Below are 25,795 nucleotides of genomic sequence, written 5' to 3'. Positions count from 1 at the left end.
CCTGGGTGTAATTGTTAGGATGACACCAGCCATGCTTCTGAAGTAGCTGGGAAGGGAGAAGAGTTCAGGGATTGTTATTTTTTAAAATGTTGTTATAAGTTGTGTGTCTTTGTTTCTCAATTTGATCCTTTGAACGTACTGTGGTATTTTATGCACTGTGAGATGGTTATTTTTATTGATTATACTTTAGTAATTATTCAATGGAATTGCTAAGGGTGAATTTTTGTTTAATTATTAATTGCTGGTATTTTGAGAGTTAATGTTACTGTGTACTATTATATTCTAATGTATTATTGAACATTACTTTATTTGATATTTTTATTGTAAAGTCAAGTTTTTATCATGACTTTTTTTGTATTGGATCAGACTATTATAAGGTGTGTGATCTTTGCCGTATACTTGGTTGTTGCAAATCCACCTTGTGCATAGTAATATAGAAATTAAAAGTGAAATGGAACGGAATGAAATGAAATGAAATGAAGGCAATGTGGAAACCAGGCCTTACTGTTAGCTAAATACTACAGTTAAATGGGGAGGCCTTTTTAAAAAGGCTTCTGAGTCTAATGTTTGGGACATTGTAGCAGTTGTAGGAATTGTTGCTGAGCAACTAGATGTGTCTCAACCTGCTGTGTTCCAAACCACAGCTTCAAGAGACGTATATGAAGGTCAAAGTTGAGGTAAGAGCTCGCACTTTCTCTCCAATGGCTCTAGATGTCAGAGTAATCTTTTTGTCCTCACCCACGGGTAGAATCCAAAGGGGGAGAATAGCAAATGTTGCATCCCAACTATCACTGGCTGATGAAGGGACTTATTTTACTGGACAAGCATTTTCTAGTCCTAATTTTGTATATTTAAAGGAGGGGGAAAATAATTTCTGGGACTGCTAGCCAAACCACAAAGAGCTGCAGAAAGGTTCTATAAACCTTTGATGTGTGCAAATACTTGCCCCTTCAAAATGAGCAATTTTACAAGCTGTCATAACTACAGAAACCCAGTAAAGGGAAGCTACAAACCCATCAAAAATAAAGAACATATTAACTGAAACTAAAAATGAAAAAGCAAAAACACCCTTGTCTGGAATTCAAAGAAATCAAGGGGCTTTCCCAGTTTCCTGTTCTGATTATTACACCTCCTTATATCCTGCATTGGAGACTGAATGCTCTCCGAAGTTCCTGTCAGTTTTGAAAACTGCTTCTTGGGCACTGCAGGGAGCCACAATAGGAAAAAACAGAGCCCAAGGGACAACTATACAGGCAGAAGCTCTTCATAGGGTGCATTAGATCTTACCTTTGAAACCAAGAGCACTGAACTTTCTAGCAGTGACAACATAATGCTGTAGATCTTTGTGTGAGAATGGGAATCTTGGGGGGGGGGGCGAATTTTGAATGCTATTCTTTTGAAACAAAAAAATTCCTTCCTGTAGCACCTTAAAGACCAACTAAGTTAGTTCTTGGTATAAGCTTTCGTGTGCATGCACACTTCTTCAGATACACTGAAACAGAAGTTACCAGATCCTTCTATATATTGAGAAGGTGGGGAGGGGTATTACTTAGAAGGGTGGTGGGAATCGGAGATTGGCAGATTCCCACCACCCTTCTAAGTAATACCCCTCCCCACCTTCTCAATATATAGAAGGATCTGGTAACTTCTGTTTCAGTGTATCTGAAGAAGTGTGCATGCACACGAAAGCTTATACCAAGAACTAACTTAGTTGGTCTTTAAGGTGCTACAGGAAGGAATTTTTTTATTTCGACTATGGCAGACCAACACGGCTACCCATCTGTAACTGGAACTTTTGAAACAAACAGTCTTAGTGAGCGAATGGGGGGTAAAATGGTAAATGAAATTCAGTGTAAACAAGTGTAAAGTGATGCATGTAGGTGCAAAAAAATAATAACCTTAATGTGACATATACAGTGATGTGGGGGGTTGAACTGGTGGTGACTGGCAAGGAACGAGACCTTGGGGTAGTAGTGGATAGCTCAATGAACATGTTGTCCCACTGTGTAGCACGTCTTAAGTATCTGCCTAGCCTTCCCTTGGACTGACCTGTTTTAATATCACTGCTATATATTCACTTTTGCTCACCACACTCACAAATGGGAATGGCTCCCTCTTCTTTCTCCAATGCAAATATAGCTTCCCAGCCATCTCCAAAAACCAATCCCCCAGAGATACAATCAGGTTGAGATTAAACAACAAATACTTAAGCAACAACAGAAAAAAACAGCCTTTAAGGCCAAGGGCAAACAGACATAGGATTTCCCTGAAAACTGGAGCAGTCACCAACCCCTCTTATCCCTCTAACTGGGAACTCCAATTCCTCAGACCATATGCAAAAGTCAGCCAAACGATTAAACAAACACCCATAATTAAAATCTTCTGAAATGGCCATACACTAAATATGGAGATAGTCCTCCATATGAAGGAAAAAATGAATGATTTGCCCAAACAGAGAAACCATTATTTTCCAAGTGAGCAAATTACCAAACCCACCCAAGCTGCCCTGTTACTGATAGGTATGTGAAGGCAGGCAAAAATTAATTGCAATTTTCCACAAGGCTAGATTAAACAAAAAGCTCTCTCAGAAGAATAAGAAGTGACAAAAATCATCATTACAGAAAAGTGCTGCATGGCTTGAAGAAGTGCCTACGGTAAGGGAGCAGGAACCATCGCAACATGATCTCTTATGCAGGGATGGATGCCACTGTTCAGGCCTAAGCTCTGGCCTACATTTAATGGACTGACAACACAGTTGTCCTCTAGTTCTCAGATGTGCTGGAAAGCAAACAGGTTCCAGATCCGTTCGAATACTAGCACCGTAACTCATCAAATGTTATGATGTTGTGTTTCCTTCTTTACCACTGCACATTTATGTGGCTGCCATCTGTATTGAGTGTGTGTGTGTGTGCAAAAGAGTTAGAGCGAGAAAAAACAAACAGTGTTGGCATGGTACTCCTGTCCCCTATTTTCCTCCCTTGTGTTGCCAGAGCATGATGAAGTGGCAGCAGAAAGGGCAAACAAGCCTCCAGTGTCAGACACAATGTAGGAATCCCAGTGCAAAGTCATCATGATTAGAAGCCAACCTGTTGTCCACACTACTGCAACTCAATGGGAGAAAAATAATGCTTTTCACTCAACACCCCCGTACATGAGACGTCAGGACATTCTTTGGAATGAAGGAATGAGGGAACAAGAACTTACACAGCAGGGCTGTATGAAAACACACCAGCCTTTGTCTGACAGAAACTGATGCCCATTTATAAGCCTGTCCCCTTGATAAGACTCCCTTTCAAAGGCTGCCCTGCCAATGTGCATTAATGAATTTTCGCAGTATGCACAACAGAAAGTTTCCAGTTCTCAAAACTCTTGCTTATGGTTTAACTTTTTATAAACTCAATCCTCCTCGTTTGTTCCCAAGAGCAAAGTTTGGCAGAACCCTGAATGCAGAACTCAGCTTCTCAGGAGGAATTCCAGAAAGACTGCCGTATTAATCTGCTGCTAAATAAATAAATAAGAAGTGGCTTGCAATACCTCCAAAATTAATCATTTTATTGTGGCAAAGCTTTCATAAGCAACAGCTTGCTTCTATACGCATTCCTTAGATGTAAAGAGGTCTCTGGACTTATCTACATTTTGCCTTTAAGGGAAGCATCATTCCGTGGCAACTCTATGTAATCTCAAGTATGCAGCTTTCCATAGTAACTCTGCCAACTGCATGAAGGATTTATATGAGAGCTAGACTACAGCAGAGTAGTGGACATTGATTTGGGTTCAAGTCTCTGCTCTCAGTGTATGCAGCCTTATAGAGTTTTGAGGCTAAAACAGGATAACTCATGTGCTGATTATTTCTAAGGAGTCAGTTATACCCCTGAATCTCTGATTGTAAAGAAATTCAATGAACATTTTTCAGGAGGATTCTAAAATGCATTAAGTTAACAACTAAAATTTAACCACACAATTAGGCTACGAAGGATACAGTCAGGTTAGTCTCAATTGTCCCTACCTTCCCCAACTGCAAGCAAATGGCTTGCTAGTGTGAAAACTCAGGTAACTGTTGACCCTATGGCCATACCAAAGTGTTTGGTAAAACTGCACATCAATAACCTCATAACACAAAGCTGGGCAAGCAATATACAAATACATGAGCAAACGGGGGTGTTTTCATGGGGCCTGCAAGACCAAAACCCCTACGATCAGTACGCAGATTAACAAACATCCAGCAATGGAAATATATGAAAATGCAGTTTTATTATTTATATCTGTAGAGCTTCAGGCAAGTTACAATACTTAGCAAATCCTCAAAGCAACTATGTGAAGATTCAGCTCAGAGTGTGTGATTTGCTGAAGGCTAGTCTGATATGCTTCACTGCTAAGTTGATCTTCCATATCCAAAATAAACAAACCTTCTATCCCCCTGATCCACAATGTGGGCTAAAGTTCAAGAAACCAAAGATAACTTTAATCACCTAAAGTTTTTGTACACTGTACTAGCAGAGATGTTGGAAAAATGTTTGAAATTCCCAGAAACCAGCTCCAAAAGTTTGGGAGACAGAATCCAATATTTAAGAACGAAATAATCAGTAAGTAAGCTTTAGGTATTGACTATTCTGCTAGCTGGAGAGAAAGGCCAAGTGATGCTATCTAACAGCCAGTATATGATGTCACAACCTTTAAAACTAGCTGTAACAATGTAAAGCAGCCTATCGCTGATCTACCATGTCTGTAACCTGAGCTAACTGGATTGGCAAGTTTGTTTTACCGGTTCTTTTATCTCATGTTTAACTTTAGAGTCCACCACTTTACACTTAAGCAGGTACTTGCTACTGCTCACTGGTATGCACACATACAAGCCACCTTAAAAAAACTGCTGACATTTAGTCGGCAAAGAGGCAGGTAAAACTGGTACAATCTGCAAGCCCGGTGAAAGATTAGACAGGTTGGAGTCACAAGATGGTAGGTTGAACATAGTAAGTATATAGGTGTCCCTTTACTATTTTCACACTTTCATAAGGAATATAGTATCTGTCACTGACTTGATAGAATCAAATTTTAGGCAGTAGAATAGAGCATACAATCCATAAATCAAGATTTGAGAGACTGACTCAACTCTTCCTATCAGTTCACACGTAGTTCATGATTTTTGAAAAGGAGAATTATAGGATGAGTGAATAACAGCTCTGCATCTTTACATTGGATTTCCAGTGTCAACTTTAATAGCAAATGTTTCCCACCCCTCCTCTATTTGCATTACATTTCCCATCCCTCCTCTATTTGCATTACCAAAAGCTAACAAAATATTACATACCACTAATAAACATTTTTCTTTGTTTGCTCTTTAGGCTATGTGTATTCTTAATTCCTGAGTTTATTTGTGTGACATCTTCAGGTACCTTGTATGTGCGGCAGAAGAGACACATTTAACAATAGTTCCAACTAGGGATGCTTGAGGAATGCCATATTTATGAATTCTGATATGAACTGACACCTCCCAGACTAATGTGCAGTTCAGAATTTAGTTTCAACAATTTTTACGCTCACTTTCCTAATGTTCCAATGCTGTCCTTAGCTCTAAAAATGTACCAATATTTGTTAGAATGTGCATTGTGCAAGAAAATGCATTTAGATATGAGTGTTTTGAGGGATGCAAATTTTCATGCAGATCTTAAAAAAAATAATGCAAATCAATGTGGAAACTGGAGAGAAGCAACAGACAAGTGAACACATGTGAAGTGTCACAGACTGCAAACAGGTTGACTAGTCCATTTGTAGTTCCAACAGTAAACCAGTGGTCAAGTTCTAGCTTCAACACAAGTTTATTATTAACAACTGTATCTAACTGCTAGCAATCAAATCTAATAAAACTTCAGAAGATAAAGCCAGGGTGTAAATCTTTAAAATTACATTCATGTCAAACTCTCAGTCAACCAGTTATTACTGGCTACAAACCACTAAAGGATGGTCAGGAACTTAAAAACAACAGAAGGTAAGACTCCGAGGTGGCTCTCACCAGCAGAGGCCAAGGCCCGGAAAAAACCTAATATGGAGGTTGGTTGGCCGAAATATGGGGAAATTATAGAAAAAGTAGGAGAAACTTGGAGACTGCAGAGTTATGAAAAATTAAGGAATAAGGTGCAAAATTGGCTTCACTACGCTCAAATTCAAGAGGTTTTTAAGTTGGACAAAAAAATAGGTTTCCAGGTGGAAAAATCGAAACGAGAGACAGAATTGTTGGAACCAAAGACCAAGGTACTTTCGAGAATGTATAACTTGCTGCTTAAATGGAACACTCAGGATGAGACAGTCAAATCAGCCATGATAAAATGGGCTCAGGACATTGGGTACAACATTATGTTTGAGGACTGGGAAAGGTTATGGACCACTGGTATGAAATTCACGGCATGTAATGCCTTGAAAGAGAATATTATGAAAATGATATACAGGTGGTACATGACCCCAGTCAAGCTTGCTAAGATATATCATTTGTCTGATAATAAATGTTGGAAATGTAAGGAGGCTGAAGGGACATTCTTTCACCTCTGGTGGACTTGTCCAAAAGTGAAGGCCTTCTGGGAAATGATATATAATGAGTTAAAGAAGGTGTTTAAGTACACCTTTCCCAAGAAACCAGAGGCCTTTCTATTGGGCATTGTCGGCCAGAAGGTGTTAAAGAAGGATAGAACCTTTTTTATGTATGCAACTACAGCAGCAAGGATTCTCATCGCAAAATACTGGAAGACCCAAGATTTACCCACACTGGAAGAGTGGCAGACGCAATTGATGGACTACATGGAATTGGCCGAGATGACTGCCAGGATCCGAGATTTGGGAGAAGAAGCAATAGAGGAGGATTGGAAAAAATTTAAAGATTATTTACAAAAATTTTACAAGTTATATGAATGTTAAGAATTCGCATGATTAGGGAAATTCAGCTCCAGCAATAAGATTAAGGTATGGGAAACTAAGTTATATAAAGGAAGGACTAATGTTTAAAAGAATATTATATATGTTATTAGTGTAAATTGAAAATAAGTATTTTAAACGTAAACCACAAGTATTTGAAAGAACAAAAGAATGTACGAAATAAGGTTATAATTTGCTGAAAAATTTTATTGTAAAGAACGCACGGTGAGGGAGACGTGGGGAAGTCCGGTTGGTTATGAAAAAATGCTTTGAAAGGATGATTTTTTTCTTTTTCTTTTTCTTTTTTGTTATTTCTTTGTATAACTGACTTTGTAATTCTATTTGGAAAAAAAGCAATAAAAAATATTTAAAAAAAAAAAAAAAGGAACTTAAAAACAACAACACTGTAATATTAACCATCCTGAATGGCTGGAAAACGATCCCCCTTGCATTTGGAAGCCGATGGCAGTGGCATAAAAATCTATAAAGTTAGTTTTAATTTCCTCATTCAAAGATTTGAAAATTTTGAGCTGCGAGTTGGCTCAAACTGAAGCACCTTGACCACAGTTGCTCTCTTTGGGAATCTAAAGCAGATTAGCAGTCATGCTGCCTTTCTTTTTAGGAGTCTACTTGTTTCTAATACACTGTTGCATATTGGTAAATAGATTAATTACAAAGACCCCATAGTCTCCTGTGCTTTTTTCAGCCAAAGAAAACCAAACCACATAGTACTGTCCCTGAACTTCTCATTGCTTAAGGAAGAGGTAGTGGCAAGACACATACCAATATACCTTATTTAGGTTCCTAATGCCTGTTGATTCTGCGTGGCATAACCACACTCAGTAAAACTAGCCTGACTGACAGATTAAAGAGTTTTGGGAGATGTTTGCATAATTCTGCGCCACCTTCAGAATTTGTTGAATTTACGGATTTTATTGACTTACAGTCAACTATGGTCTCTGCTCACTCAGCTATTACCAAAACTCCTAGACTTGCACAAGCCAAAAGGCGACTTACCGAAGCAGCAGTTCTTTGGGAAGTTTTTTGTTGATTGCAGCCTCATCACTGTTTGAGAACATCTGCAATAGAGAAAGCAACAACATGCATTTACCCCGTTGTGTGGATCATTATCTCTTACAAACTTGGGGGAGCATGGCAACTTCATCAGGGAAAGCTAATTTTGAGGCAATCTGAAAAGGTGGCATTTGAAGAAGACATAGTGCCTTCCATGTTTATTTTAAAAGGCTGGTATTAAAATATAGTGCAACTCACACTGAACATTTGGGGTTGTGCTGAATTCTAAATGAACTAGCCTGAATAATATGGCTGTTTATTTTGGTTTCTCAGTAACAGGCCATACACCATATGCCCCACCCCCCAAACCCTCAAGTGTGTCCCTTCTTCCTGCTGGATTATGTGGATGTGCAACAGCTAGATACAGACTGAAAAGAATGGATCAGAATTCCAAATACAATTTCCCTTTTATTAATTAGGTGAACAGGTTCTAGCCCCCTAAAATAATTTCCCTGTTTCAGATTGAACCTTGAACCTGGGGCGTATTTGCTTTCTCAAAAGTGTACACCTTGGATCACTTGCTCAAGTCGTTTCCTCTGAAAACACCTTGGTGTGCTGCTTGTTTGTTTGCCCCCTATCTATTAATGGAGCACTCTCTTATAACAGAGTTATAACAGACCTTGAGATAGAGAGATGTACTTCTAGATACAAGAAGTCATTTATCTCCAAGTCACATCACTTGCTCAACTAGTAGGTAAGGGTAACCCTAACACATCAACTGTTTATTATTGTTATAATTTATTTAATGTCTGTGTCACCTAACAAGTGTGACTCACAATAAAAGCAAAAACCTACAATGCCACAAATACAATTTGTTGGGGTTTGGTTTTTTTTTAAATAAAAAATACACCAACACAGTAAAGGAGACATCAACAACAAAGTACCATTTTAAACAGAAAAACTAAATAGACACAGACCCCTCAATCGGCAAATAATAACCCCAATGAACAGTAGTAATCCACCAACATTTGTCAAACTGAGCTCTTCAGGATTTCATATCATAAACCATTTCTCAGAGCATATGGTGTAGTAAATCATGCTGAAGATAAACAGGTCTGGGTTTGGTCAGTGCCTGGATGGAAAAATGTCTGGGAACCCTATGTACACTTCTTTGTATTCCAATATGGAAGAATGGCGATATATACCGTATTTTTTGCACCATAACACTCACTTTTTTCCTCCTAGAAAGTAAGGGGAAATGTCTGTGCGTGTTATGGAGCGAATGCCTGCGGGTGGCGGGGGGGGGGATCTGCTGCAGTCGTGAGCAGAGGATCCATGGTTCCCCTTCCTTTCCTCCTCCGTGGTTACAAAGCATGGATCCACATGGATCCTCAGGATTTTTGCATTGGGCTACTCCAAACTCACCGTCAGATCACATGTCTGTGGCCACAGCATGAACCACAAAAATCATATATCCACTATTTCGTTTAGAATATTTTTTTTCTTGTTTTCCTCCTCTAAAAACTACGTGCGTGTTATGGTCCGGTGCGTGTCATAGAGCGAAAAATACGTAAATAGGAATGCAGGAAATTGTGTAGTCACTATAGTGGAGGAGAGCTGGCTGATGGTAAACTCAGTAGTGTGGGCTATTTCTTTGGCATTTGGACTTTGCACTCCAAAGATGGAAAGTTGGCATAACTGGTGGAAGTTTGCTGGGCATACATCAGCTAACAGCCATGTGTTTCTCTCAGCATCTGTATCCCCATCAGTACCAAATTCACGTACACTCTTCACTTGGAGAAGCCACAGCAGGCATACAATTCAACAGTTCAGATTTCTACACAAAGAGGAAGGAGTATGCAAACAGGGCCAAGAACTGAAGTAGTGGGCCAGCTCATATGACTTCACCAGTCATAGAAATCAGGATTTTTAAAAATCCATGTGTAGTATGTATTAAGATTTCAGCTGGCATGTAAAAGACACAACCTGGCTTGAGAGAGCAGGGGAACAAGACAAGAATTATTTGCTTCGGGTTTAAAATAGCCCAGCACGCCAAGCATTTTCTGTGTGTGAATATGCAGGTAATCTCTGTGCATTGTGGTTATGGCTTTGCAGAAATAGACAAATAGGGACACTGTTTCCATAGAGTTACACTGCAGGTAGGTAGCATTTGTGAAATGCTGAAAAAAAAAGTTATCAACATGTAACCACATCAGTTACCTAGAATTTTGATGCCAGTTCCTAAAAATTGCCCCACCAACCCAAGAAAATCCCAGAAAATGGTTTGCTCACCTGACAGAATTGGAGGCCCAGTTCAGAAAGCACATACCATGGGCTCATTCCTGACACACGGTTCCCTCATCCACTTCCTGGTTCTTTTATATTTGCTGTTAATAGCCAAATGAGAAAACTTGGGTTAGCACCTTGCCTCCAAACCGTGATTTGAAACCACACTTTGAAAGGGCTTTGTAAATCATGGTTTGGAGTCAAGACACCAGCCACATTTTGCCAATTCAGACCTCTTGCTATCATCATCCTTGGCCATTGTCCATGTCAGCTGGGGTACATGTGCGTTGGGAGTTCAATAATAGCCAAAGTGTAACAACAGATACCCCACACCCAGTTTACTATGATGTCTGAGTACGTAAAAAGTTAAATGAAGAATTTGCTTGTGGTGTAATTAAGGATAGAGTCTTGTCCTTGGGGTGCAAGACTTTGGTTCAAATACCCACCAAATTCACTGGGTGACCTCGGGCCATTCAGTCTTTCTTATAGGGAAACTTCTTAAAAGAGGGGATCAATTGCCAGAAGGAAGGAGTGCATCAGAATTCTCTCTCTTTAAAGTGCTTAAAGATCTTGCACCAACAAACCCTAGAGAATGCATCTGAGGAAAGAATACAGGTGCAATGCAGACTGCACCCCATCCAGTAAAAAAATCAGCACCCAAGTTTTGTTCTGCTCTCTTCCTCATGTTAATAGCTCAGGTTAGGTCTTGCTGTATCTTATTTTACCCTTCATAAATCTTTGAAGCTGATCTGACTAGGAGCTGTCAGAACTGAACACTGCTTGATGCTAGGTCTGCTAGGCTCAAAGACCACTGCTCTATTTATTACCCCATTTATTACCAAGCAGCAGAACAGGTTGCTACTTTCCTCACAAAAGCTGTAATTTTTTAAAAAAATAATCGAGAAGAATCTCTACAAGCAGAAGCCTCACCTCATACTCTGTCTTGATGCACCAGATGTAACACAGCTATATCTACTTCAGTGGCACCCAGGTAAGCAAGTTTGCTTACAGCTAATCAATCATCTTTATAAGGTATGAGCTTCCAACCATTTATTACATGTCACTTCTGCAGAAACCAGGTCATGCAATTTAGTCAAAAGGAATCCTTCTCCCTTGACTTGAGGCCAATTTGTAGGGTAAAACACATGTGACAAAATTATGAAGAGGAAGACACCATATACAAGCGTTATATGCTAAATGCTGGAAGCTTCTAAGTGAGCGGTTCTCAACCTGAGGGTCCCCAGATGTTGTTGGACTACAACTCCCATCATCCCTGAGCTCTGGCCTTGGTAGCTAGGGGTGATGAGAGTTGTAGTTCAACAACATCTGGGGACCCACAGGTTGAGAAAGGCTGTCTAAGTCAAGATGAGAGTGCTTGGTTTTAAGAGAAGAACATAGCTATAGAAGACATAAAGTAAAACTAGTAGAATGGAGAGAACCAGTGGGGCACAGTTATATATGGATACAAAATACAGCAGGGGTGTGAAACTTTTTTCAGCTCAAGGGCATGTTCCTTTCTGGCAACTTTCTGAGGGCCACATGCCAGAGCTGGCTGGGGCCAGACACACAAAAAAGGCAGAGAAATGAATGTATATGTTACCTTTGTACAGTCAGGTAGTTTCTACACTTACTCACACACCCATCTCTATGTTTCATCTAGGTAAGAAAGAGGCATTAACAGAGTCCAAGGGCAGACACAAACACTCAAGGAGGTGTGTGTGTGCAAGATCTGGGGAAAGTCCCAAGGGCCAACTAAAGGGGTTTGGAGGATTGCATTCAACCTAGGACCTCAGGGAAGGGTGCACTGGAGGTGGTATCAAAGAGAACACAAGAGTTCAACCATCTAGAAGTCCCCCAAAAGGCAAACTCTTCTACAAAGATCACTGATTAATTTAGTTCAGGGGATGTATGATCACCCCCTCCCAACTAAAATGCCCAGGGTGACCTTGAGATGGAGACTGAAATAAAGGGGGCACCTAAAGGAGGAAGTGTCATAATAATAGCCAACCTCCAACTACTCTCACAGATTGAAGCATGCATACACCCAATCACAACCAAGAGGTAAAATTTCTAGATACCCTAAATGACTCTGCCTTAGAACAGTTTGGGTCATGGAACTGACCAGAGAGATGGCAACCCAAGTGGTACCCAAGACCTTGTGTGAGATGTAAGTGTTGCTGAACCAATTTGAAACAGTGATCACAGTGCCATGTAAGTGGACAATTGCTAAGAAAGTCCAACACGGTCACATTTGACTTCAAAAGTGGAAACTTCCCCCAAAATGAGGGGTTGCTTATAAGACAGTGGAACGGCAAAGTCAAGAGGGTCAAATCTCTCCAGAATGGTTTGTGGCTGTTTAAAACCACAATAACAGATTGGCTAGAATGTACAGTGCAGATCAGTAAAGGTACCACCATGGCAAAGAGGATGGCAGCATAGTTAATGAGCAGAGCCATGGAAGCTATTAGAGGTAAGAGGACCTCCTTCAGGAAATGGAGTTCTGTCCAAATGAGAAGAACAAAAAGGAACATAAACTTTAGCAAAAGAGTTGTGAGCAGACCACGAGGGATTTAAAAAAAAAGAATTTGATGAATACTTTGTTAAAAACATAAAGAGGCCAACAAGTAAACGTTTTTTAAATAAATGGCTGTTGGATAAAAAGTGAGTCAAAGGTGTGCTGAAGGAGGAAATGTAACTGCAGAGAAGCTGGATGAATTCTTTGCATCTGTCTTCACAATGGAAGATGTAGTTCTCCAGAGTTTCAGACAGGAATCTTTCCCAGTCATAACTGGAGATACCAAGGATTAAACATGGGACCTTCTGTCTGCAAACACATGCCCTGCCACTGGCTATGGTCTCTTTCTTCGCTGTGTGAGGTAGAGAAGCATGGAATATTCATTGCCTGGCTCAAGCAAGGTCAGAACAGATATTGATTTGCTGGCAAACTCAGCTGCTTCTCAGCTGAGGCAGAATCAGGACTTTATTTCCTAAAAAAAGAAAAAGAAAAAGAAAAGAAAGCTCACACAAGCCCTTATGATTAAAAGAATCAATGCCAAAATCAGCAACCAGCAGAAACTGCTAGTCTGGAAAGAAGACCTTGACATTGTAAAGGAATTATTCCAAAGGACAAGGTTGCAAAGGAGATCTGGTCTGAGAACTTTCTATGGGCTGGAGCTGAAAAAAAGCATTGCAGCTTTGTGCTGGCACATACAGATCTGGGGGTATTCTTCTAAGGTTTTTGTTGTTTTTAATGGGGGGCATTGTGGATGAACCATTACAGCTTATAGCATTCTGGAAGATCTTTAAGAGCCTAGTTAAGTAATAGAAACAGAATTTAAATATAGGGCAGGATCTAGTATATCTAAAACCCTTAAATATTGTGCAAGTCAGTGTCCAGGGAAGAAAAATGGTGAGAGTGGGCCATGAAATCAGAAGCAAAGAGGCTTCTGAGTTTTCAAAACGCATGTGGGATCATAAGAGAAATTAAAGGCATATTTTAGTACCTGTCCCAATAACCTTTCAAGTAGCCTACTACAGGTACCACAGGCAGGGAGATATAATAGCACTCTTGGATTCAAGGAAAATACGAGAATCCACAGGCTGGCCTTGACATGGCCTGTACTACTCTTGCTTCTCTCTCATCTCATGATACTGCTTGCTTTTCAGTTCTGTGAACCAGGCGCCAAGTCACCTTTCCCAAGAGACAGACAGGGTGCAGAAACTTGTATTATAGCTGGGATTACTAATTGTTGGCCCTTCAGATGTTACTAGACTACTAGACTACAACTCTCAACTATTGACCATGCTTGGAGGTGCTGATGGGAGTCAAACAACATCTGGAGGGTCTAAGGTTCCCCATCCTTGCATTATAGCATTAACTAAGGTGGCCCATACAAGAAGATTAAAGCATAATAAAAATCAGAATTGAATGCTTATGTTCTTTACACTCTCTTAAACTAACTTTTATATATTTTGTTGTTTAGTCGTGTCCGACTCTTCGTGATCTCATGGACCAGAACTTTTATATATATTTCTAGTCAATTATAAGTAAATACTTTTCCACTGTAACACTCTCTTGCTGCAAAAGTTTTCCTGAGATGCTGGGTCAAGTGCATTGCAGATGCAGAACAGCTCAAACACTTTTGTGATCCATTTTTTATTCCAGTTCCAGTACTGTATCTATATCTTTTACTTCAAAGAGAACTTCCAAACACTCCAAAATATTTATAGATTGAAAGGATACAAGTGAAATACAAGGTATCCTGGGCATATACAGAAATACACTGAGTTGAAGAGGCCTTTCACCAAGAATGTGCATGGTAGACATCAGACCATAAAATAGCTTGCATATTTTTTTGCCAAACTTAAATCCTACCATGGAGTACCAGTTCCAAAAGAGCAACCATGATTATTCTTGCTGCCATAAAGTCAAGCTAATGAACTCTGTCGCCTTTGAGTACAAAGAGAGACTGCCTCTTCCACCATGTACAAATGGCAACATCTGAGATCAATGAAGTTATTGCTTGGTTTCCACTACTTGGTTTCCAGAAGGGCACAGCCTTGGGGACACATGCTTCCATCTAATCAGGGTTCTCTTGCTAACTAGGATTTGAAACGAGAGGTCGAAGTAGTTTTACACATCCTAACTGCATCAGTGAGATATAAGCCACAGCTAAGTCAACAAGGGAAAGGATGGAATATGCACTCCCATGGCTGATTCCTGATTTACAAATCATGCTTTGCAGGGAACCAGTGTTGTGCCTGCATCAGAACTTAATTTGTATGTGACACTTAAATCACTAACTATAACCCATCCTGAGCCTTAGGAATTGGCTTGAACTAGAAGTCTAAAAAGAAAAATACATTTTGCCTGCTATTAGCCACCCAACATGCACACAGGGAGTAACACGATTCCATATTTCTGTTTATGATGCTGAAATAGTTCTTTCACAAATTGTATTTAAAAAACCACCATTCCTCTGGGAGGAGCTGTATGGAGTATATTGTCCACAGCAATTTATAAATAATACAAACAGTTCAGACTGGGTGAGCTTTCTTTAGAAGCTTCCCTGCTGTCCAAGGACTTCTATTTTCTTTTCTTCACTTTCCTTTTTACAGCTCACTTTATAAACTGTGTTCTCTCTGGGAAATGTGTATCTGCAGACTGCCACAGTCACCACACTCATGAATACCATCATTAAAAGTCTGATATCTGCTCCAAGCACAGGCGTTATTAGGCCCGAGGAACAGGAACTGATGGATGGCCGATTACATATACCAAACAGTGCTTGAAACTCCCATTGTTCTGGGCACATTTTGCAATAGAGAATTTCATTAGCATGAGCAGTTTCTGAGCTCTGGACGCAGTACTGCACCTAAGATTTCAGAGTAAAACTGCAGAGTGGAAGGAAAGGAGGACCGTTTTATGCCTCCCCACTTCCAGCTACTCTCTGAAGACTTAATATTCTTAAGAATATTAGAGGGGTGGGCAGGGGAAGGACTAGACCATTTGAAAAATGAACATAATATTTTAGCTGCAGTTCATTGGTTTTCAGCTTTGTATTCTTGTTATTAAAAAAAAGCGTACCTAGGCATTCCGTTGTTGCACCTATAACCTAGGTTTAAGGTGCCATTTAGCTCCTAGCTTTCATATCTCAGTTTCTAACACTGATACCAAACCCCTTCTCTACAACTTCTGTAGGCTTCCTGAAATTATGGTGTGTGTGTTGGGAAGCAACAACAAGAAGGTCAGAAAAAGATGAGGGAAGAATCCATGAAGCACCTTGCCTCACTCCTGAGCCATTGCCTTGCTTGTACCATGTTGTTAATTCTTTGGGAACAATAAGCAATTCAGGCCCAGTGTTGTAGAGCAGATTGAATACTGGCATTTCAATGGGGTCAACATAGGGCAACTACCCGGGAAGGAAAAAGAGGGCAAGCGAGTCAGGCAAAAACTGTGGCATTGATACCCAGGCCTAGACAGCACATAGTTAAATTATGGAACTCACTCCCATAAGAGCAAGTGGTGGCCACCAACTTAAATTGTTTTAAAATAGCTTTTGGCAAATTTATGAAGGAGAGGGTTATTGATGGCTTTTAGCCATGATGGCAATGCTCTGCCTCCACAATTGGAGCAATGCTTCTGAATACCTGTTGCTGGAAACCACAGGAGAGGAGATTGCTATTGTGCTCAAATCCTGCTTGCTGGTTTCCCACAGGCTTTTGTTCAGACATTGTGAGAACAGGATACTGTACTAGATGGGCCATCGGCCTGATCCCTCTTATGCTCTTATGATCCAGCAGCCTGCAGTCTATGCCAAAAACTGCCAACACCAGAGGGGACAAATAAGAGTATGTCTTCTTATGTTAGTTTTGCAAAGTTTAGGCCTGGGCAATATTATCGATATATTGCCCAGGACCAGTGTGAGGAGCAGGCCGCAATGTCAGGTTTGCTCAGTGGTATATCGCTGGTGAAACTGCCACTGCTCCAAAGTTCCTCTGCTAGCAGTGTCTGCTGGGGGAAGTCAGGCGCTGCTAGCAGAGGGACTCAGGAGCGATGGTGGTTTCACCAGTGATATATCACTGAGTGAAACCGCCATCCCACACTGCCCTCATACAACAGAGAGGGATAAACAAGCTGTAGCGGCGAGGCACCGATACAGCTTGTTCCTCCATCTACATTTTTTAACTGCTTCAATGTAGAGCTGCCCTTGCCTCAGTAGAGCAGTTAAAGGAGCCTCCAGGCCGTCGCTGGCTCCCACAAGCCAGCAGTGGGGTGGGGGCTCCGTGAAACTGCTCAGCTGAGGGGAATGTGGTGGCTGCTCCCCACAGTGAGCAGTTAAAGGAGCCCCAATGCTCTGCCCGCTTGCATGTGAGCAGCAAGAACACCTGGGCTGTCTCAGCTGGTGGGGGGAGAACCTTCCTTCTCCCCAGCTGAGCTGCACAAACAAGCAGCATTGTGCCAGCCCGTGAGCCTGGGTGAAACCGCCTCAGCTTTTGGGGTGAGAACTGAGGAGGTTTCACCCGGTGTCTCGCAGGCAGAGGTCAATGCACCTAGTTTTTTCAACACTGCAGTATACTGTCAAACCTCAGTGTTTGGCTGACGATACACCACAATGTTGAAAAGCTGATGTTGTCCAGCCCTAGACCAGTTAGACCAATATTCTGGTATTTTCATTTTGATTGCACATACTCAATTTTTCTCCACCACCCTCCGTTGCTGATACGCCTTTTGAATAAACTGCTTAACTGGATTTCTGAGCTGTGCTGGTTTGTTAACACACTCAAGAGGATGGTTGTCCCAACCGCTGCTCCACTGTTGGCTGTTAAAATGCTTGGTAAAACATGAGGGAGATAGGATGAAGTTGCCAAGCAAGACACTTGGAATTCAGCTGGCTGTTTGCCTGCTCCTGAGTAGACAACCACAAGACAGTGGGAATCCTGCACATCTTGTCCTAGGTAACATATAACCATGTAGTAACAAGCAGAGAGAGAGAGAAAGCTGTTGCAATTTATCTCTTTTTAACCTGGAAGTCCTTGTGAGAAACTAACATCACCATGCAAGATAGATCTCAGGTTCTTATGGGTGGAAATGTAATTCACAAGAAGAGCAAAACAAAGGCCAATGGTTTTTGCTCACCCTAAAACACCCACCCACACCCACAAAAAAGGCTGACTTAAAGGGTTGTAATCTCCCCTGCTTTGTTTCAAACCCTCCACAAAATTTGCCCAAGAGTTCTCCTTTAACATTCACCCCAGATCACAGTTAAACATTAAGGAAGAATATTTCCACTCCTGTGACAAAAAGAAAATGAGTATAGTTATTGGGGTGGTGAAAAGTATGTATCAAAATTGTGAATCATTCCCGCTTCAAGTACTTTGAGATTATCCTATTTTATCCTCACAGCCGTACTGAGAGTTAGGTCAGGCCAAGTAATAATGCCTTGTCTAAAGCTGCTCACTAAGCCTCATGACTGCAAAGGGATGTGAACAAAGGCCCCATAGACCAAGCCCAACAGTCTACCCATTACAGCATACTGCCAATTTTTATAGGGGTAACACTCATGCATTCTCTTCCCTACCCCCATTGCTATTGTGGGACTAGTCATTCTGAATGCAACAACTGTCCACACAAACACTGGCTCCTCTGGGATACCCAGAAGATCTGAAGGAGTGCTATTAACAATTCAGAATACCAGAACACCAGCACAGATATGCAAACTATATTGGTGTCAGAGCATTGCTGCTTCTAGTAGGTGTTCTAACAATGGTGTGAACTCTCCTGCTATTTAAGAACCAAGATGACTAAAAGTATTGTACAAAGCATTAAGCAATCGCTGTGTATAAGGAATGCAACCTGTATTTCACAAACAAGACAGGAATGTTGTCCGACTGAGAGATGGGCACATGGTAGCAATTAGAAAAGGGAAAAGGTTGGGCAACAGGTCTAAGGAGTAATCTTAGTACTTTATTGAACTACTGTATGAGATTAATTAGATTTATGACTGGCTACACACAAAAAGAATCCTGAAGCAATTTACAGGGGTAACATACCACATACGATAAAAATCTATTACAACAAAATATAGTGAAAGTGTTCATCCAAATCACCCACCAGTGGGTTCTGACACTGTTTTCTCTGCACTTTTTGGTTCCACCATTGGGTGGGGGGGTGTATTCTTTTCTCTACAACTTTACACTACCCGAAAGCCCAGAATAAGAAATGTATTTGGTTGGAGACGGAAGACCGACCAAGTCCCTGCAGATAGCATTCCACAAATGCAGAGTTGGGGGCACAGAGAACACCCTCTTTACAACAATTAGAAAGGGATATATCTAATGCTAGTCAAACACAGAGTAGATCCACTGAAAATACTTGGGTCCATTAATTTCAATGGGTATACGCATAATCTAGCTGGATACAAACCAAAGCCCTTTCGCCATTCTCCCTAAATTTGTAAGTGTGAGGAATATAAAAGGACTGAAAGTGCTGATCAGTTGACAAGCATGACCAACCAAGTGAGGTACACTTACCCTCTTTCAGAAAAAAAACTCCAGTGCCAAAATGTTGTCAATGTTCAGTTCAAAGTCTGATGAAATTTAGGGGGGGAAATTGCACTTGGATTTGAGAAACTGTTACCTTTATTAATACCTGAAAATTATTTATAATGAAATAAAACAACATTAATTCTAACCCATCAAAGATATGTAATGTCACACCACAATTCCCATGATGAACTGATAATGTTTTTTCTATTGTATAGTGATCTGATCCAATGCAGCAGCATGAAAAGGGCACAAAAGGAAAGAGATCTTCACAACTGCCCTCTTCCTGGAGAACTGCCAAAGTAAGAGCTTGAACATCTTCCAGAAGCATTTTAAGACTTTCCTTTTCAGGCTGACTTTTTGCGGCTAAGGTTAAGCCGGCATGGTGAATGAGGATGTACATACTTAAATGGGGTTTTGAAATCCTGGTTCCATTGTGTGTGTGTATCATTAAAAATGATAAATACACTCCACAGGTTAAAATGTTCCTTTAAAAACATAATTACTAGGGTTGTGTGCATGCCATCATTCAATGTAAGCATGGGTTTGTTAAAAGGATATGTAGTCTGCTTTTCAATTAAAAAAGAAGAAGAGTTAACTAATACAGAACAATAAAAACAATACAAAGGATTGACCCTTAAGAGAGTGCTACCCAAAGGCAGAAACAACAATCCCCAATATCACCCATCAAGGTAGGAGAAAAGGTTTAAGGAAAACCACTGCAGTGCAGTGCCCTCACTTCCAACCTATACGTCCAATTCAAAGGGATACAATCATCAATGGCAACAGTTCACAAACCATGCTCATTATTCACACTGGCATATACATCTTCCAATCAGTATCAGGGTGAGTCCCCATCCTTCTCCAAACCTAAAGGACAGAACTCTTGCCGATGGCATGCAAAGTTTTGGAGTCCTCTGTGAAGCAGCAAGGTGTCTTGCTGCTTTCTGAACATCTCATAGACTCATTATGTTAGGGGAGGCAGAGGACAGGGTTTCACCAACTGCAGCCAGACTGCACCTCTAGGTCCGCATGTTGCCACTTAGGACCCCACCCACCTTAAGTGAAGACAGTTAGTGGTGAACACAAATCTTGGCTGGTTAATGACAAGCAAAATTCATGGACTTCTGATAGATGGTACCAAAAATTGCTGAGAAATTAAGGGAAATCATCTTTCTCCCAGCAAATATCATCAGCTACGGTAATAAAATTAGTAGGGGTCCCAAACTCCAGCAACAAAACTGACTGAAGAGGGTCATGTTAAGCAAAGTCATCTTGATGAGTCTGGAATTGCTTGGCCTTTTTGATTATTCTTGGTCATAAAAGCAAGCTGAACATTGGCTTCCCCAGGCTCTTTATCACTAGCCATGATGGATAGGGGTCAGATAGGCACGTCAAATGTACTGATCCAAAAGCCCCCTTCACATCCTTGGCTGCCAGCACTTGGAACTCGTCCAATAAAACCTACCCAGACACCCATGTGGTTGACTCAGAAAAATGGGTGGAATCAATTTGGAATGGATGCAAATGATTTCATCCACAGAACCTGTCATAGAAGGCCATGAGTTAAGCCTTCCAGCGAAGGAGACACAGAATGGTAAAGCCCCAGCTGTACAAAACCTTGCACTCAGAGGTGGTGAAATCCACAGATTTCTACTCCACTGTCACTATGAGGAAATAAACCTTTCACCGGGCTGTTTGATTGGCATTGCTACAACTTTTCATCCAAGTGAGTTCAAGTACATTCCTGCCACCTCATTATTACCAGCTTGGCCTGCTTGCCAGCTATGACCATTCCTGGACATGGATAGCTTGACCATGGCAGTCCATGCACTGGCAACCTCAAAGCTAGATTACTGCAAAGCTTCTATATGAGGATGCCCTTGGACCTGGTTCAGAAGCTCCAGCTGGTACAAAATGTGGTGGCCAGTCAGCTGATGGAGCAAATGACCAACAACATGTGGCATCATTGTTAAAACATCTCCCCTGGCTACCCATCTACTACTGAGCCAAGTTCAAGGTCCTTGTATTAATTTTCAAAGCCCTGCACAACTTAGGTCCAGGGTACTTAGGGATTGTCTGAACCCTTAATATCTCAACTTGATTACTAAGATCATCTGCAGGAGTGTCACTGGTCATCCCCTGAGTTGGTGAGGCTCATCTGACAGTGACATGACACTGAGCCTTTAGCATCATCTTCCAAAAAGAGATTCAGCAGGTGCCTTCCGCTTTAACCTTTAAGTATCTGCTGAAAACATTTCTATGCCACCAAGCTTATGGATACAATTAAGAAAACAGATTCCTGTAATAGTTTACTGATTATTTCTGGCATTTTTTAACGTGTTTTTGCATATGTGTGTGTGCGCGCGTTATAAACCACTTTAGATTTCTTAAAAAATGAACAGTGGCATACAAGTATTTTTATAAATATATAGCCCACAGTTTTCCCTTAACCACCACAAGTTCACACTTCTAATGCCACTGAATCTGTTCAGGGATAGCACACAGCAGCTGGTCAAAGGTCAGACTGGCCTTTGTCCCATGATCAGATACTGGACAATACTTTTTAACACAGCTTTTGAATAGCAAATCATTGCTACAATGTGGCACATAGCCAGACACTCATGGGGCTGTAGCCAATTAAACAGATCTGCTAGTGAAAGGATTTCTGATTGTGCAACAGAACCTCCCGCAGGGTGCAGGGAGAGAAATTGGGAAGTTCATTTGTGCAAGGGCAAATCCTTGTGCTGGTGGATCTATTTAGAGTAATACAGTCCAAAATAGAGAGATCTAGGCACCAGGGCCACGGAGACCCTTGAACATAGACATGAAATGATGCACCCCTGTAATTCAAGTACTACTGGGTTTAGAAAAATGTCATCATTTAATCAATTGATGATTTGGGGTGGTATAATTACCTTTCTAGTCGAAATAGAGATGTTCAATTAAACACTGCAATGCACGTACACAAGGGTATAATTTCATTTAATCCAATATGATTTCTTGGTATTACTCTTTGTGCTAAACTTCGTACTTATATCACAAAATGGACAGCTGTCATTAAAGGTTGGACCATGCTACACACTAGGGAGGTGGCATCTGGAAATTAACTGGGATCAAATTGTAATATTTTATACAATGCTAGTTTCTAACTAGCTGTGAATGTGTGTAATCTGAAAGGAAGAGGGCATATCAGGCAATGTCATGTTAAGGAGGACTCACAACATTCACATGTGACTAAAAGCCTAAATGAAAGCTAAATGCTAAATAGGTATAATTAGAAAAAAGTCCTTAATTTACAAACTAGGGCTTTACATTCACCTCAGAAACAAAACTTAAAGCCTGGGCAATGTTCTTAAACCAAGAATGCTGACTGTGCCACTGGTGCCAGACCACTGCCGCTTCTGCTGCTGTCTCCCACCGCTGTGGTGAGGCCTTGCAGCCTGCTACTGATTTTGCCGCCAGGCCACTGCTTTAATTGCCACTGCCGCTATTGCCACTGCTGCAGTGAAGTCTCATAGGCTGCTACTGATGTTGCCTCCCACCATCACGACAAGGCCTTGCAGGCCATCCGCACTTCTGCCACCGCTTGCCATGAGTCTTCACAAACCACAGCTGCGACTGCTGCCACCAGGTCAAATATTATGAAACAGTTATCACAATGTAAACTTCAAACTGGTTTTAGACAATATATCCCTCTGTCACCCAGTCCTAGTGAGCATCAAAATCATCTGCAAAAACAGAGTCTTATTTACTGTCATTTTAGCAGGTGACACCATGCAAATTTGCACAGCACCCCCTGTAAATGGATGCAGAACCACTCCCTTTCAGCAGCACTTTGCAAGGTGTTTTGAAGTCCCCTCTTCAGGACTTCAAAGTATCTTGAAAAGGTGGGTGACCCTGCACACCTGTCAAATTTGGTCTGCGAAGCTGATCCTGAAAAGGATTTGGCCCACGGAGCCAAGATGTTTCCCCACACCTGTTGTAGAGTCTATGTACTCCTTGCATAGAATTACCACCACAGGTTAAAGTGGGAGTTTGCTTAATCCCCAAATATATGCCCCTGTGAGAAAGACACTGTGTTTGCAGAAAAGGAGCCTTTACATATGAGTTGTGGCGAATCACTACAAAAAGGGAGTTACTGAAACAGAAGAGGTGCGTGATGAGATGGGCTCCATACATACAAAATACCGTGCACTTATTCGGATTAAATCGTTTTGAATAACCAGTTTTTCCAAGGAAATGGCAGTGCAGTTTAGAATCCTAGTCTACCCATAAGTGTATGCATTACAACACTTTCATCACTGCAAGTACATGCAGCCCAAACACTGAATCATAGTATCATGCAACAAACTAACTATTTAAAAAAGAATCTTGTCAGAGATCTAGCATTCCAATTGTCTCTACAATTTGGGCTCTTTAAAGGAGGCATAAATAATTGATTAATAATAATAATCAATTATTATTACTCACTACCATCCAAATACCCTCCAAAATTTCCTGGATAAAGTGTTCAAGTTAACAGTCAAAATCTAAATCACTTGCAGTATAGCATCCTTTAGAAATTAACCAGTCTGGATCCTGAAGGGCATTTGTGACTTTTGAGTTATATCAATATAAAACTCACACACAACATTCCCAAGTACAGCAGTTGTGAGGACATCTATGTTGACCAGAAACAGATTTCACATCCGGGGGGCGGGGGGCGGGGGGGGGGATCAGACTTGTTACAACAAAGAGTGTTCTGTGGTACCTTCATGATTTAACAAATTTATTATAAATTTTGTGGACCGCAGTCCATTCATTTGATGCATGAAGTGTAATTGTGAATTAGTAAGCACTGGCAAACACATGGCTGAGGGGAGCAAAGTCAAATGGAAATGAAATTCATAACGAACAGTGCCTCAAAGCAAGATAATTACAGTGACCAATTAACAAGGCAGTGTTGATGACAGCACCAACATCTTGGCATTGGTATCCAATTAACATATGTATTGAATTGTAATTCATCTGTTTCATGCTGGACTTTCCCTTTAGAGATCTTTGGGTTTTATATTCATGCGTGATTTACATCTAATGCTACTTCAGCAATGTCAGATCAGCCACAGAGCTTTCCTTAAGTGACCAGGGAGAGCTGCCACCCCATTGATTTTAAAGAGTGTTCCTATTCCTGTTCCTATCTCACCAATTCCCGTCTCAGTTCTGACAGTATACGAGTTACAGGTGCATATGCTCAACTATATCAACATGGCTTCTTCACTACTAGAGTGGAATAGAAACGATTAAGTATTGGTTTTTCTCTTGCTGTAAACCGAGGCCATTGTCAAAAAATAAGGAGGCAGCCTACTGAGCAGTACTCTATTGTTTGCTTTGCTGCAGAGCTAAGTGATTATTTTCTCCATAGGAGCCACACCTTCAGAACAGACATTCTTAACAAATGTTCTCATTCTGGTGCAGAGACCAACTAGCTTTCTTCCACAAAAGAGGGGAGGAAGGGGAGGGTGTTCATTATTACTGTAATGACCTGATTGAGACAAGCAGACATGAGGAGTAAGAAAACAATGCTTAATGGACAGCCCATATGGTATCAATTCATGATGTAAAAATAGGTGATTGCCCAACAGGCTTTCAAGCATAACATTATTTTTAAAATGTCTTGAAAACCACATGCAGTTTGAAATATTTCACTTAACCTCTTAAGTGATTGGGAACATAAATTTCAGGAGAGATTTGTGTATATAACACCATAGCTCTCAAAATATATAGATAGCCTCATAAGGAACTAGGTCACAGAAGTTAAGAGTTCAGAAAGTGAGAGTTTAAATGGGTGGTCTATGACTAGACAATACATCCTGTGGATCACCAACTTGTGGAGAGTGCCTTGCTTTAAGCAGAGGCAGGGCACACATACAATCAAGACAGTCATACCCAGCTTGAGGACTACTTCTGCAAAGATGATGTTCTTGGTTTGAGGAAAAACTACTTTTAGGTGAGGCAGGGAAGGAAATAGTTTAAATTTGTATGAAAGCAGGATGTTTGGCTCTGACCATTTTCTACCCCTGCAATTGCATTTCAAATGGATGGCTTACACAATTACTACTTTCTGGAGGAAGGTTCACACAGTGGTGCAGCTATGTACTTCTAGACCAGGGGTCAGCAACCTTTTTCAGCCGTAGGCCGGTCCACCATCCCTCAGACCATGTGGTGGGCTGGACAATATTTTGAAAATAAAAATAAAAATGAACGAATTCCTATGCCCCACAAATAACCCAGAGATGCATTTTAAATAAAAGCACACATTCTACTCATCTAAAAACACCTGGCAGGCCCCACAAATAACCCAGAGATGCATCTTAAATAAAAGCACACCTTCTACTCATGTAAAAACACACTGATTGCTGGACTGTCTGCGGACCGGATTGAGAAGGCGATTGGGCCGCATCCTGCCCATGGGCCTTAGGTTGCCTACCCCTGTTCTAGACCTTGCACTAAATGGTCTTACGGGAAGTGGGGACACCTTATATGACCATGAGTATTATCTCTCCAC

General features: G+C 40.9%; 1 protein-coding gene and 1 long non-coding RNA gene across 4 annotated transcripts in view; one reads left to right on the top strand and one right to left on the bottom strand.

Moving 5' to 3' along the window:
• FBXL20 (F-box and leucine rich repeat protein 20) overlaps positions 1–25,795 on the bottom strand; it is a 64,214-nt gene that overhangs the window by 30,300 nt on the left and 8,119 nt on the right. For 2 of the 3 annotated variants that reach the window (XM_080978333.1, XM_080978331.1), the window contains exon 2: positions 7,921–7,982. In XM_080978333.1, the coding sequence (XP_080834459.1) occupies positions 7,921–7,982 (62 nt within the window). Of the gene's footprint in view, positions 1–7,920; positions 7,983–10,209; positions 10,305–25,795 lie in introns of all 3 variants that reach the window. The other variant, XM_080978332.1, reaches the window with a different exon arrangement.
• LOC308461445 lies at positions 146–25,795 on the top strand. The gene is made up of 3 exons (XR_013978896.1): positions 146–677; positions 19,467–19,550; positions 24,653–25,795. It is a non-coding gene; the product is annotated as an uncharacterized lncRNA (long non-coding RNA).

This window comes from Podarcis pityusensis (genome assembly GCF_964106645.2).
Source record: "Podarcis pityusensis genome assembly, chromosome: 13".
Lineage (NCBI taxonomy): Eukaryota > Metazoa > Chordata > Lepidosauria > Squamata > Lacertidae > Podarcis > Podarcis pityusensis.
This window is presented reverse-complemented; position numbering and strand designations above follow the sequence as displayed.